At 57.3% G+C, this 14,493-nt stretch overlaps 1 protein-coding gene across 7 annotated transcripts in view; it reads left to right on the top strand.

The window, feature by feature from the left end:
• NADSYN1 (NAD synthetase 1) overlaps positions 1–13,827 on the top strand; it is a 31,158-nt gene extending 17,331 nt beyond the window's left edge. For 2 of the 7 annotated variants that reach the window (XM_031447984.2, XM_064492013.1), the window contains 12 exons: positions 648–722; positions 1,877–2,001; positions 2,440–2,488; positions 2,937–3,039; positions 3,453–3,621; positions 4,551–4,686; positions 5,351–5,457; positions 6,994–7,125; positions 7,472–7,541; positions 11,490–11,618; positions 12,176–12,352; positions 13,599–13,827. In XM_031447984.2, coding sequence (XP_031303844.1) covers positions 648–722; positions 1,877–2,001; positions 2,440–2,488; positions 2,937–3,039; positions 3,453–3,621; positions 4,551–4,686; positions 5,351–5,457; positions 6,994–7,125; positions 7,472–7,541; positions 11,490–11,618; positions 12,176–12,352; positions 13,599–13,646 — 1,320 coding nt within the window. In that variant the 3' untranslated portion in view covers positions 13,647–13,827. Of the gene's footprint in view, positions 1–647; positions 723–1,876; positions 2,002–2,439; positions 2,489–2,936; positions 3,040–3,452; positions 3,622–4,550; positions 4,687–5,350; positions 5,458–6,993; positions 7,126–7,436; positions 7,542–11,457; positions 11,619–12,175; positions 12,353–13,598 lie in introns of those variants that run through there. The other 5 variants (XR_004135609.2, XR_004135610.2, XR_004135611.2 and 2 more) reach the window with 5 other exon arrangements.
• Positions 13,828–14,493: the final 666 nt, after the last annotated feature.

Raw genomic sequence — 14,493 nt, 5'->3', positions numbered from 1 at the left:
GGAATCTAAAAAAATGACGCAAATGAACTTATTTACAAAGCAGAAACAGACTCACAGACGTAGAGAACAAACTCATGGTTGCCAGTGGGTAAAGAGGGTGGGAAGGGGTAAACTGTGAATTTGAAAATGCACCTCTTGGGGAGTGATGGAAATGTGGTGGTGGTTTCATGGGCATAGACACCTATCAAAATTCATCAAATCGTACTTCCGAAGTATATGTAGTTTACTGTACAGGAATCAGACCACAATAAAGGTGTTAAAAACTAATCAAAAAATAAAACAAAACAGAATAAAATAAAATAATAAATGGATCCAAAAAAAGGGGCAGCACATGTTGGCTGTGGGCTGCGTGAGGCCCCGCCCCCCAGTCCTGGAAGCAGGCATGGAGACAGAATTGCGTCCTGTGCCGTGATGAATGGGTCACCGGCACGTGTCTCAGGTCAGCAGGAGTTCTGGTGGCCACAAGAGGAAAGGGCGTGGGACCCACAGGACCACGGCTGTCCCCTCTCCCTGAGCCTGCAGTCCCTGCCTCAGAAGGTGCGACTCACCGTCTGCAACTTGGCACACCTATGAGAACAAATTAGATGTGTGAGTGAAAAAAAAAACAAACGGAAATCACAATTTATTTTTGAAACTGCCTTCTCCAGGAAGTCCTCACCGCCACGTTGGATTTGGAGGACGTCAGAAGCTACAGGGCGGAGATTTCGTCTCGAAACCTGGAGGTGAGCGCTTAGACACACGCATAGGATGCTCATCAGCAATGGTTTTTGATGACAGCTTTATTGAGCTGTCACTCCCACAGCGCACAGTTCACTGATTTCAGCACAAGGCTCCGTATTTTTAGTATATTCATGGAGTTAAGCAGCGTCACCACGATCAGTGTCAGAACATTCTCATCACCCAGAAGAAACCGGCCCCATCAGCCGTCCCTCCCCATTCACCCCCCCATCCCCCAGCAACCTCGTCTGCGCTCTGTCCCCAAGGATTTGCCTGTTCTGGTCACGTGATGTAAATGGAGTCCTGTACCATGTGGCCTTGTGCATCCGACTCCTTTCACTGAGAGTAATGTCTTCGAGGTTCATCCCTGCTGTAGCGTGTCGGGGCTTTTATTCCTTTTCCTGGCCGAATAATATTCCACTGGGTGGATAGACCACCTGGTGTTTATCCATTCTTCTGTCGGTGGTCATTTCGACCACTTCCACTCTTTGTCTCCGATGAGCCTAGCAGCCGTTGGTGGACGTAGGCCCAGGTTTTTGCGTGGATGTTTGTGTGTCTCCGGGTTGTATGTCTGAGACTGGACTTGAGGGATCACATGATGATTCTATGTTAAACTGTTGGTGGCCCTGCCAGGCTCTCCTCAGCTGCTGCCCCATCTCAGGTACCCCCCAGCACTGACGGAGGGCTCTGGGTCCCCCACTTCCCCCCAGCACTGAGGGAGGGTTCCAGGTCCCCCACTTCCCCCTCAGCACTGAGGGAGGGGCTCTGGGTCCTCCATGTCCCACCCCAGCACTGAGGGAGGGCTCTGGGTCTCCCACTTCCCCCCCAGTACTGAGGGAGGGGCTCTGGGTCCTCCACGTCCCCCCCAGCACTGAGGGAGGGCTCTGGGTCTCCCACTTCCCCCCCAGTACTGAGGGAGGGGCTCTGGGTCCCCCACTTCCCCCCCAGCACTGAGGGAGGGGCTCCGGGTCCCCCACCTCCCCCCCCAGCACTGCTGCATCGTCTCCCTGTTCTGTGGGTCCCAGTGGCTGAACGGTCCCCACTGGGTCCTGAGCTGTGTTTCCCACTGGCTGGTAGAGTCCAGCTCTGCGGTCATCTCAGGAGCCAGAGTGGTTTCCAGCCCTGAGGGGTGTCCTTTGCCACAACTCTCCACCCCAAGGCCAGCAAGGTGAGCCCCTACCCCCGTGTGAAGGTGGACTTCGCCCTCTCGTGCCACGAGGACTTGCTGGAGCCGCTGTCTGAGCCAGTTGAGTGGAAATACCACAGTCCTGCTGAGGAGATCAGGTGGGGCCCATTGTGGGGGGCGGTGGGGGCAGGGTCCTGTGCTTCCCAAGGGCACCCCCTCCATCCCGTCCTGCCCCGGGTGGTGGCCCAGAGCCTGAGCTTGGGTGGGACAAGGCCACGCTCTGTGATGCTGCGGCCACACCGCCTGGCTCCCACGCCCAGCCCTGCCCATTCTGTGCACTGGGCCCTTGGGCACAAAGACACTGTCATTTCCTTTCTGTGCCTCAGTTTCCCCATTTCAAAATGGGCCCAATCACTTACCTACCTCCCCGGGCTGTACAAGGCTTCAAACGCTTTCATTTACACGAACTGCTTAGAACAGGCTGGTGCATCGTGACAGCCCAGCCACGGCTGGCGGGTCTCGTGGGCACTGCGTCCGCCTTGGCCCCGGCCCCCAGGTCACCAGCTCCCAAGCTAACATTTCCCGCTGTTCCCCAGCCTCGGACCTGCATGCTGGCTCTGGGACTTCTTAAGACGTAGCCAACAGGTAAACCGTCAGTGCCTCACCAGCTCCCTGTGCTCCTTCCGCTGGTTGGTCTGTGTTTGAGGTTTTTACGGCAAGCGTCTCCACCCTCCCTCAGTTGGGAGCCTGGTGTCCCCTAGCCAGAGGCCAGAGGACACGTGTCCTGAGGTTCGGCTCCATCTTTGGGGCCCCGTCTGATAGCGCTGATTACGAGACCCCCCGTGTCCTGCTAGCTTTGTGGTCACGCGCGTCTGTCGTTTCCCACGGAGACTCGGCCTTAGGCACTCTGCACAGCGGAGCTGTCTCTGCCTCCTGGAAGGTCCACTCTGAGACGTGTGGGGCATCTTTCTTCCTCCCACAGTGGAAGCGTTTCGTGGGCGCTTATCAGGGTTTGCGGGTGGAGCTGGGCTCATCTCTGGGCACCTTGCTTCTCCGAGGCTCTGCTCACACCGCCTTTGGTTGGCTGTTCCAGGCGGGGTTTCTGCTGCCCCTGAGTGGCGGGGTGGACAGCGCGGCCACCGCCTGCCTCGTCTACTCCATGTGCCGCCAGGTCTGTGAGGCTGTGAAGGACGGAAGTAGGTGGCGTTCATGGCCCGAGCAGGTCTGGGGGGTGAGCCGCTGGGATGCCCACGGGAGGAGCAGAGGGAAAACCCAGGCCCTGAGCATCACAGTGAGGACATGCTTACGTGTCCAAGTCTGGGGACAGCGAGGCCATTAAATAGTCCCTTCCAGGCCTTTGGACCCATGTGGCCGTGTCCATCAGGCCACAGATGCCTGCCACCCCATGGAAGGAACAGGGGCTCTGGAGTCAGGCAACCCAGGTCACATCCTCCTGCCCTGTGCGGTGACGCTGACCATTCCCTTAGTGTACACAACCGAGAAACAGGCATCGTGACGCTGACCTGGCGAGCCTCCGGGCGGTGCAGAGGGACTGAACTGTGCAGGCACCTCGCACAGAGCACGTGCCCTTCCGTCCCATGGTTTTCAGATCGGGAAGTGCTGGCCGACATCCGGACCATCGTGGACCAGCCCAGCTACACACCCCAGGACCCCCGAGAGCTCTGCGGACGCATTCTGACCACCTGCTACATGGCCGGCGAGAACTCCTCCCGGGAGACATGCGACCGGGCCAAAGAGCTGGCGCAGCAGGTCGGAAGGTAGGGCGAGTCACTGGCGTTGGGCACGGACAGGCGGCGGCGACCTCGGGAAGCCCCACCTGAGACAGCACGTGTGAGTCAGTGAGCAATGGATGTCGGGCACGCTTCTGCTCTCTTGGTTTGAGCCGGCTTTTCTGGAAGCCGTCTGTCAGTGCTGCCCGATCCTCATCGCGTCTCAGATTTCCACCCCCTTCCCCTCCTTGCATCCCTGTGGGCTCATGTGCTCCACGTGGGAGCACGTGGATCCTGGGGGAGTGACCTCTCCCACTGCCCCTCCCACGCGGCGGTCCCTGCACCTGAGGGAGGCGTAGAGAGGGCGTCTTGGTTCCATTCGGAATGTTCCGTTTATTCTGCCTCCAAGGGAAAAATGGGGAGCTGCCCATCCTGTATGCGGAACTCGGCCCAAAACTGGCCCCCACCCAGCAATTCTGCTCCCAGGGGCAGACCCAAAGGGATTGAAAGTAGGGACACGAACAGATGTTTGCACGCCCACATCTGCAGCAGCGTGTTCACAGCAGCCAAACAACTCGCATAGGCATCAGCAGTTGAATAGATTTTAAAAATGTGGTTTGTTCGTACAAGGGGATATTATTCAGCCTTAAAAGGAGTGAAGCGCTGACGCAGGTCATGATGCGAATGAAATAAGCCAGACTCCAGAGGACAGCTAGACGTGTGGTTCCACTTCTGTGAAATGCCCAGAACAGGCAAATCCACGGCGACAGAAAGTGTGTTTGTCATCAGGGGCTGAGAGCAGGGGGAGGGGGAGTGGCTGCTGGTGGGCACGGGGTTTCCTTTTGGGGTGATGGGAAGGTTCTGGAACTAGAGGTGGTGGTTGCACAACGCGATGAACGTACCAAACGCCACTGAGCTGTGGTGGGCTTTGTGCTCCGTGTGCCCGCCATACACACAGCCCTGCTTTCCCCTTCCAGCCACCACCTCGGTCTCAACATCGATCCAGCCGTGAAGGCCGTCGTGGGCATCTTCAGCCTGGTGACGGGGAAAAGCCCTCTGTTTGCGGCTCACGGAGGCAGCAGCCGGGAGAACCTGGCGCTGCAGAACGTGCAGGTGTGGGTCCCAGACGGGGCCGCTGTCACCGCGCCGAGTAGGGGTCAGTGCTGGGGTCTGCAGCCTGCCTGTTAGAGACACGGATCAGGCAGCGTCATGGACAGGATGGGCTCTGGGCGTGTGTTGGGGCAGGAAGGTGAGAGCGTGTGAATGTACGTGCATCTGCGTGAGTCTGTGTGAGTGCGGGCAATCTGTGCGTTTTCTGCATCTCCGGGAGCGGCTCAGACTCCGCCCTGCCACCCGGGCAGCAGCAGGGGAGCTGGACCCTGGCCAGCTGGTGGAGGGGAGGAGGGGCTGAGCTGCAGCTGCTGGGGTCTGTCCATCTCTCTGTCCCCTGTCTGCGGGCGCAGGTAGCCTTCCCCTCCTGTGGAAATGCCGGGGGGGCCGAGGTCTCTCCCAGCTGGCTTTACAGCCTGGTCTCATCACCGCCCAAGCTCTCTCTCTGGTCCTCCCATCTCTGCACTGAATGCAGGAGCAACACCCCCGGGGGGAGAGCCATGGGCTCGCAGACCTCTGGACACTTGAAGCTCTTGCGTTGCTTTACCTTCCTGTCCTCCTGAGGTGGTGGGGTGGCGGGGAGAGCCCTTCTCTGAGCTGCGCCAGGAGGGGACCTTAAGCGCACCCTCTCCCGCCCTGCACGGTAATGTGCCCTCTTGTGGCCCAGGCGCGCGTGAGGATGGTCGTCGCCTACCTTTTCGCTCAGCTGAGCCTCTGGTCTCGGGGCGCTCGAGGCGGGCTTCTCGTGCTCGGATCCGCCAACGTGGACGAGAGGTGCGTACGGCCCCTGCCCTGAAAGGGTCTCCGGGGTGGCCCGAGGCCAGTCCTGCAGGGTCTGTCCCCGACACTCTGTTAGCTCCTGATGCATCTCTGAGAGCAGTTGAGGGTGGTAGAGACACAGGGTGACATGAAAATGGTAACTTCTGGCCCTGTTTCTGCCATCGGCCATCCCCTTAACGGGACAGGGAGTGACACTCCCTGGGGTTGATCGAAGGAGCCCCACTCGGGCACACGGGGTTTCAATCCTCCGCGTCTGACACCTGGGGGGTCTTACACCCTGGCCCTGCACCCTTGCGGGAGTCTGGAGCGGTGAGGGGTGGGACTTCCTCTTGGACAGTGGGAAAAGGTCAGCTGTGTGACTGCAGGAGGGACAAGGGCCAGGCGGCACCCGCGGCACAGGTGTGGTTCCGTCAGTCCAGACAAGGGGCAGGCAGGTGGAGGAAGCGGCTGTTCTTGATGGTGGACGTTAAGCGTGCGCGTGGGGGGCGTTGAGAAAGGCAGGAGACAGAGCCTGGAGGGCCCTGTAAAGTGAGGACGCCACCGAGGAGAGGCAGCCGGCCCAGTGGCTTGCTGAGCAATGGCCTCGGAGGCGGGCGGGCTTGGGGTGGGGATGGGGAGGTGAGGAGGAATGGACCCACCGCAGGGGCGTATGAGCGTCACGGGGCTGCTGTGATAAGCGGCCACGGAGGCAGTGGCTTCAAACACAGACGTGCTGTCTCAGTTCTGTAGGGCAGGAGCTCAACGCAGATCTCACTGGGCCAGATGCAAGGGGTCGGGAGCTGGTTCCTCCTGGAGGCCGCAGGGGCAGATCCATTCCTTGCCCTTTCCAGCTTCCGCAGGCCCCGGCATCCCTTGGCTTGTGGCCACCTCCTCTGTGTGCAATGCCAGCAGTGCAGAATCTCTGTCTCTTTCCTCTGGGAGCACAGCTTCCTCTAATTCTGACCCCCACCCCTGCCCCTCTCTTCCACTTTGAAGGACCCTTGTGATTGCATTTAGAGCTGACCCCATAATCCGGAGTAACCACCCCATCTCAGGGTCCTCAACTTAACCACATCTGCAAAGCCCCCTTTGCCCTGTGTAGTGCGTACACATTCCAGGGATTGGGACGTGGGCATCTTGGGGGACTAGTCTGCCCATAGGAGGGATCCAGGAGTGGGGAGCTGGCCCCGCTCTGTTGGCTCAGGCCCACGTGCGCTGAGGTCCTGCCAGCCCTCCCAAGGACCTCAGTCCCTCTGCTCTCCACTCCACTGGTGCTGGCCCTCCCCTCTCAGACTGGCTGCTGGTCATTCCCAAACATGTCTCCCGGCCCAGACGTCTCCTCTGGCATGCCGGATACCTCTTCTCCGCTGCCTGCCCCAGCACATCCGACTGCTCCAGGACCCTCAAATCTGCCAAGCTCTGGCTCCACGGCCCCTGGAAGAAGCTAGCCTTTGGATGCCGAGGGACTGGGTGGCCAGGCCCCCAAGTCTGTGGAACCTGCAGCCCCTCGGCCCTGCTGCATCAGACCCCATGTTCTGTCTCCCGCTGCAGCCTCCTTGGCTACCTGACCAAGTATGACTGCTCCAGTGCAGACATCAACCCCATAGGTGGGATAAGCAAGACGGACCTGAAAGACTTCGTCCAGTTCTGCATGGAGAGCTTCCAGCTCCCCGCCCTGCAGAGGTGTGTGTGCACCTGCGAGACCACGGCTGTGGTCCCCGAGCCATTGGGTGCAGGTTTCAGCGCAGCCGGCCGCCCTCGCCCCACTCAGATACCTTCCATGGCTCCTTATTGCCTGATGGAAGTGGTCCTGCCCTTCTCGTGACCAGGCACCCCCTTCCTTCTGGTCAGAGCACCCCAGGTCCCCTGGTTCTGGCCAGACCAGGCAGCCACCCCCACACCCATCATAAGGCAGGGAGGTCTGTGCAGCCCTCCACCTCTGAGCAGAGAGCCTGGTGCTCTGATGGTTCCTGCTGAGTTGATTTAATACCCAGGCATTGAAACTGACCTCTGCGTGTCTCGGCCGCAGCATCCTGGTAGCCCCACCCACTGCTGAACTGGAGCCCTTGGCCAGTGGACAGGTGTCCCAGACAGACGAGGTAATGGTGAGGGCTTTGTCCCCCTGCTTCTTCCCCCACGTCCCTGCTCCTGGGTTCTTTCACTGCCTCCTTTTTGCCCCAAGGAATTGTGTTCCATTGCTGAGCTCCTGGCCTGGGAGCAGGGGCTCAGTGTCAGTCCATTGCTGGCCTTTGACCTTTCAATGCAGGGCTCTCGAGGTCGGGGTCCAGAGTGAGGGTGATGAGGTGAGTGTGAGGCAGAGTGAGGACAAAGAATGAGGTCCCTCAGGTGTTCTCCATCCCATCCTGGCCTTTCGATTGGGACTGGTTGGCCAGAGGCTGTGGTTTGCAGCTTTAGTGGGTGCTGGCGGAAGTGGCCCTGGACTGTCCTAAGATCCATGACAGCAGACTTTCCTGCCTCTGTTCCTTTGGTCACAAAGATTCACCCCTGTATTTTCTTCCGAGAGTTGTATGGCTTTCGCCCTGACGTCGGGCTCTGTGGTCTAGTTAATTTTGTGTGCGGTGTGAGGAAGGGATCCGCTTTCACCCCCTTTGGCAGGTATCCAGAGTCCCAGCCCCTCTGGGTGAAAAGACTGGCTCCCCCCATTGGGTTATCTAGTGTCCTTGCTGCAAGTCAGTTGACTGGAAGCATGAGGGTTTATTTCTGGATCTGCTCCGTTGATCCATATGCCTAATGCCAGCCGCACACTGCCTCGACCACTGCAGCTCTGCACCAAGTTTTGAAATCAGGAAGTGTGGGTCCACCTACTTCGTTACTCTTTTAAAGAGTTTTGAATTCCCATATGAATTTGGAACTCAGCTTTGTCAGTTTCTATCCAAAAAAAAAAAATAGCCAGTGTGGATTTTCTTAACAATTACCTTGACTCTGTAGATCATCCTGGTGGAAAATACCATCTTATTTTTTTTTTATTGAAGTAGAGTTGATTTACAATGTTGCGTTAGTTTCTGGTGTACAGCACAGTGATTCAGTCACACATATACATGCATGTTCTTTTCCGTATTCTTTTCCATCATGGTTTATTACATTATTGAGTGTACGCCCCTGTGCTGGGCAGTAGGACCTTGCTGTTGACCTGTTTTATGTGTGGTAGTGTGTATCATTAATTCCAAACTCCCAATTTACCCCTCCCCCAGCCCTCTTCCCCTGTAGTAATCATGTTTGTTTTCTATGTCTGCGCGTCTGTTTCATAAATAAGTTCGTTTGTGTCATATTTTAGATCCCACATGTCAGTGTCATACAATATTTTTCTTTTTTTCTGTCTGGCTTATTCTACTTAGAATGACAATCTCCAGTTCCATCCATGTTGCTGCAAATGGCGTTGTTTCATTCTGTCTGTGGCTGAGGAGCATTCCACTGTATAAAGATACCACATCATCTTTGTCCAGTCATCTGTCGATGGACACTTAGGTTGCCTCCATGTCTTGGCTGTTGTAAACAGTGCTGCTGTGAACACCGGGGTGCAGCGTCTTTTCAACTTGGCCTTTTCCCCAGACACATGCCCAAGAGTGGGATTGCTGGATCATGTGGGGAATTGCCACCTCAATAAGAATATTAAACCTTCTGACTGGTGAATGCGAGACATCTTCCCTTTCATTTAGGTTTTCTTTGATGCCGCTCAACAACGTCTTGTCTTCTTCAGCGTGTCAGTGCGCCCTTCTTTGGTTGAACGTATTTCCTGCTGATAGCGCTGTGAGTGGCGTTGTTCCCTCCGCTCGCTGCCAGGGCGCAGAAACACAGTTGACTTTCTCTGTTGTTTCCTAGTCCCTGTGCACTTGATTTCTTCTCCAGCTGCACCGTCTGCTTCCTTCTGCGTTAGGCTTCATGCTCCTCTCCCAGTGTCGTGGGCGGGGGGGCAGGTTGTTGACTGGAGATCCTTTCCGATGGGCGATGATAACCATGGATTTCCGTCTTAGCACTGCTGTCACTGCGCCCCCTGAGTTTCGGTTTCCTGCGTCTCCATTTTCATTCATCTCAAAGTGCTTCCTAGCATCTCTCAGGGCTGCTTCTTTGACCCTCCTGCTATTTGGGAGTGGCTGGTGCAGGTTTCCCGCACTCGCGCGTTTCTGACGTTGAATTTGAAGTCTGCTGCGTCACGGTCGGAGCCGCCTCCGTCTGGTCTCCCTGCTCTGTGGCCTGGCGTGCGGTCTGTCGTGGAGACTGCCCCACGTGCACTCGAGAGGCTGTCACTCTGGCTGCTGAGTGGCACGTCCCGGGGTTTCTGTCGGTCTAGTGCTTTGCAGTGTCGTCCAGTCTTCTGTTTCCTTGTTGATTTTTTTGGTCTAGTTCGATCCATTATTGAAAGTGGAGAACTGAAGTCTCCAACTATGATTGCTGAATTCAAGGTATCAAAATGTCACCAGAGAAGACGATATTCAATACCTTGTAATAGCCTATAATGAAAAAGAATATGAAAAAGAAGGGGGAGCATATAGCTCAGTGGTAGAGCGCATGCTTAGCATACACCAGGTTCTGGGTTCGATCCCCAGTACCTCCTCTAAAAACAAATAAATAAGTAAACCTAATGACCTCCCCCAACCAAAAAAAAAAAAAAAAAGTCAGAATATGAAAAAGAAGATGTATGTATATTTGTGTGCATATATGTATGTAGATCTGTCACTGAATCACTGTGCTGTACGCCAGAAATTAACACATTATAAATCGACTCTAATTCAATAAATTAGTTAACTTAATTAAATAATAATTAATTTATAATTAATAATCAGTAATAATTAATAATAACTAATTTAATTTACTGTCACTCGAAAATATTCTTTTCATGCAAAAGAAAGCGGCAAAGGGACCGCCGTACCGGGCCCGTCGGAGGCTCGGAGCTCAGCCGGGCGGGAGAGACGAGGTCATGGTCCCTGAAACGCTCACGGCCCCTGGAGGGACAGACCACAGGAAATAACCGTGGTGGCCCCAGGTAGCCGGGTCTATCGGCAGAATCGACCCGGCTTACCCAATGGTGGCAGCGTCCCTTAAACTGGGGTCAGGACAGGCCTCCCCAGGGAGGTGACATTGGCGCTGAGGCCTGAGGGAAGGCCAGGTGGGCAGAGGGGTCCTCCTGCCCCTGCTCGGAGGTGAGGGCTGTCCCGCTGTGTCATGGAAGGCCAGCATCACCATCTGTCCCCCTGATAGGGATTGGGGCAAATGCTGAGAAACAGAGCAGGGGTCCGGCTCGAGTAACCCTCAGTGTGACGCTGACTCCTGAGCAGGGCTGAGGCAGCCCACGGCCTCTAACGTGGCCAGATTTTCATGAGCCTGTTCTGTCTTCTCGGAGACCCCCGTCTTTACGCCAAGTGGGCTTCTTGGTACAGGGCACAGGGCCAGTCCGCTTGGGGCCCAGTGCCCAGCAGTGTCCTCATGTTGGTGACCTGGGGCGGCTGTAACAGAACACTACACATGAGGCGGCTTAAAACAGCTGAGCTGCACACCCCCCACCCCTGTTCTGGACGTCGGAATCCAGGGGAGGGGCCTTCCTGCCTCTTCCAGAGTCTGGGGCTCCAGGCGCCCCTGGGCTCCAGTCTCTGCCTCTGTGGTTGCCTGGCCTCTCTGTGTGTCTGAGTCTCTCCTCTTCTGTCTCTTATAAGAACCCCTATCATTGGATTTAGCCCCTCTGCCCCCAAATCCATGGTGGTCTCATCTCAACATCCTTAATTTCATTCTATCAGCAGAGGCCCTTTTTCCCAATAAATTAGTGACCTGTCATTCCTGGGGCTCAAGACGTGGACACATCTTTTGTGGAGGCCACAGTTCAGTCCACGCCAGTCTTCAAAACCAGGTGTCTGGTTCTGAGTCATTTTTTTCAGACGTCACCTTGTTTTTGGCCCATCAGTGCTGGGGAGAGAACTCTTGTGTACGCGCGCGGCCCTTTGGGAGGGTCTCCCCTCCCTGGGCCTTGGTTCGTCTCAGGAAGAAGTTTCACGCTCCCCCCAGCGCTGACTCGCCGTCACCGTGTGGCCTCGCAGGAGGACATGGGGATGACGTACGCAGAGCTCTCGGTCTACGGGAGGCTCCGGAAGTTGGCCAAGACCGGGCCCTATGGCATGTTCTGCAAACTCCTCGTCATGTGGAGGGACGTCTGCACCCCCCGACAGGTACACCTGCCCTGGGGGTCGGCAGGGAAGGTCACCTCGTGTCGCTGGATTTGACTCACAGGAGCAGGTGGCCACGGTGTGACCTCAGAACGGTAACGCGCTCGCTCTCTCGGGAACCACGGCCTGGCTCTAAGCTCCTGGCACCCCGGGCGCCCTCCCTGTGCCCTGGCTGAGTCCGTCCGCGTGGGGCTCAGCCACATGGTGACCAGCCGGCTCCTCCCCAGTTTGGGGGCCAGAGGGCAGACTCTGAGGTCAGAATGTCCCTGCTTTTCTGCTAGCTGCCAGGCTTGTTAGGGCTGCGGCCAGCAGATGTGGGCGTCCCCACGGCGCCATCTGCAAGCCTGGTGACGTACACGTTCCCGGGCCCCTGCTCAGGAACCTGGATCCCTCACAGCTCATCCCGCCGCCCACCCTCACCCCTCCCAAGCCACAGCATCTGTCCAGCCCCGCCCTGGGAACATCCGAACGCGGTGGGAGGGGTGCTGGCAAGACCACCAGACTGGGGTCGTGCCAGCTTTGCGGACCTCACGCCCTGTGCATCCCTTGCCCCCCACCAGGTGGCAGACAAGGTGAAGCGGTTTTTCTCGAAGTATTCCATAAACAGACACAAAATGACCACGCTGACCCCCGCATACCACGCCGAGAGCTACAGCCCCGATGACAACAGGTTCGACCTGCGGCCGTTTCTGTACAACACCCGCTGGCCCTGGCAGTTCCGCTGCATAGACAAGCAGGTACCTCCGGCAGGAGCGGGCGCCCTCTGCAGTGAATCTCCTCCATCCAGGACTGAAAAGCTTGTTAAGACACACGGTGGCATTTTTTTACCGCCCTTTTTTCTGCAAAGGAGCCAGTGTGTTGCGAGTCCATCAGCTTGGCACTTGCTGGCGTGGCCGTGCTGGACTCCCGGCTTTGAGGATGCTGAAACGAGCGGTCTGGGTCACTGTGTCAGCATGGCGCCAGTCCCGGTCATCTCCAGACAACGGGGCTGTCCAGCTGGCTTCGTGGTTTCTAAATCATCTGCTTTTCCTTTCTTTTAAAAAATTTTTTTTTAATTTAGGTTTTTTGGGGGGGAGGAGGTCATGAAGTTTATTTATTTATTTATTATTTATCTTTGGAGGCGGTACTGGGGTTGAACCCAGGACTTTGTGCGTGCTAAGCATGCGCTCTACTACTTGAGCTATATCCTCTGTTCCCCCTGCCTTTTTTTCTAATTAATTAATAATAGAACAAAAGAAGGAGGAATAAGATCAGTTTAAGAGGCAAGTCTAGGTCGTTCCCTCCTTCACTTTTCCACGACAGAGAGTGGGGGGCAGCCCCACCCTAGCGCCGGCCGGCCTCCGAGGGGAGGAGGAGAAGGATGGGCGATCAGTGAACACAGGACGCATGAAAGCGAGACACTGTGACGAGAGCAGCGCTGAACTAGAGAATGTGGCGGGGGGGGGGGGCGTCCATGAGGAGGTGGCGTGTAAGCCGGATGGAGCCCAGGTAGCACTGCGCGTCCGTGGCGGTGGCTCCCACCCGGGGAACCTCGGTGCCGCCTGGAGGCGTTTCTGGTCGCCGCGTCTGCGGTGGGATGTGGCGCTCCTGCGCCTGGCGGGCAGGGTCCAGGGCTGCCCGGGGTGGCCCCTCCCCCAGCAAAGAATTAGGGAGCGGTGGGGGCTTGGCTCCCACCAAGACACACTCGGAAGTGGGTTCCCCCACGTCAGCCTGAAGGTCCGCAGGTGCAGAAACCTTAGAAGACGCACGCGGGTGGAGATGGGACTCGCCGGCCGTCTCTGGCCCAGCAGCGACCACGGCGTCTGCGCCCGGGCGCGCCCCCCAGACTCTGGGCCCGCCCACGCCTCAGTACCGTGAAGACGCTGTGGCATGGCCGGCGTTTCCAGTCCCGGGACTGCGGCCCTCTTTTGAGGTGAATAGGTGTAGCTGGACCGTGTGCCTGTTGGGGTCTGCGTGGTGACGCTGTCTTCTCACGGCTTCCAGGTTCTCCAGCTGGAGAGGAGGCAGCAGGACCTGGAAGGTGTGGACTGAGGCCGGGTCCTGCACGGAGGACTCCCCTGCCTTGGGGACCCGCCTCTCTGGTGACCACGACTGTGGCCATGAGCTCGGCCCCTCCTGCCCAGAGCAGCGCCTTTTACATATTTCAAGGACATGGATCTTTTCAATCTAGTTCCTTTAAAAAAGACTGAAATAAAGAGGTTGTGATTCTTAACTCCCGTCTTGAAGCGAGTGTTTTCCCGGCCCCCCGTGCCTCGCCCTGCTGCCCCGGCCCTCACCGGAGCTGAGGGGGAGCTTTCCAGGCAGGGCTGGAGGAGGCCCCGGTTCTGGGGCGTGGCTCCCTGCCCCTCACCCGTCCCCGTCCCCGCAGTCTCTGTAGCTCTGCAGAGCGGCCCCTTCCTCTGTCCTTGCTCTTGCTTCTCGCCAGAAACCAGCCCATTTCCCTGATTTCTGTTTCCTGGGCACCGTCATTGTCATTCTGAGGGCAGAAACCTGTAGCGATATAGATTGGCCTGTGTCCCACGTGCCCAGTGCCAGGCTGGGCCGTCATCAGTCCCTGCCCCCGCAACGTGCTGCCCGAGGGAGAGACCCCTGGGTGGCAGGCAGGCTGCCCGCCGTCCTCGCCGTCCTCCTCCGTCTGTCTTGGTCTCACTGTCCTGGGTCGGTACTGAGTTGAGCAGGGCGATGCTGGGGTGGGCCAAGAGGAAAGGACTGGGCTCTGGTTGTGGGCCTTGAGGAAGATCCAGCCTTGGATCCAAGCAACACAGCTCAGCCCCCATCCTGCTGGACCCCCCCAGGAGTTCCCGGGACTCCCCAGGAATATTTGCTATCTGTGTGAGCTTGGACTTTCTGCAGCACATTTACCAAAAGCTTTACCCAA

This window comes from Camelus dromedarius, chromosome 12, assembly GCF_036321535.1.
Source record: "Camelus dromedarius isolate mCamDro1 chromosome 12, mCamDro1.pat, whole genome shotgun sequence".
NCBI classification, from domain to species: Eukaryota; Metazoa; Chordata; class Mammalia; order Artiodactyla; family Camelidae; genus Camelus; species Camelus dromedarius.
The sequence above is the reverse complement of the archived record's forward strand: the minus strand, read 5'-3'. Positions and strand labels throughout refer to the sequence as shown.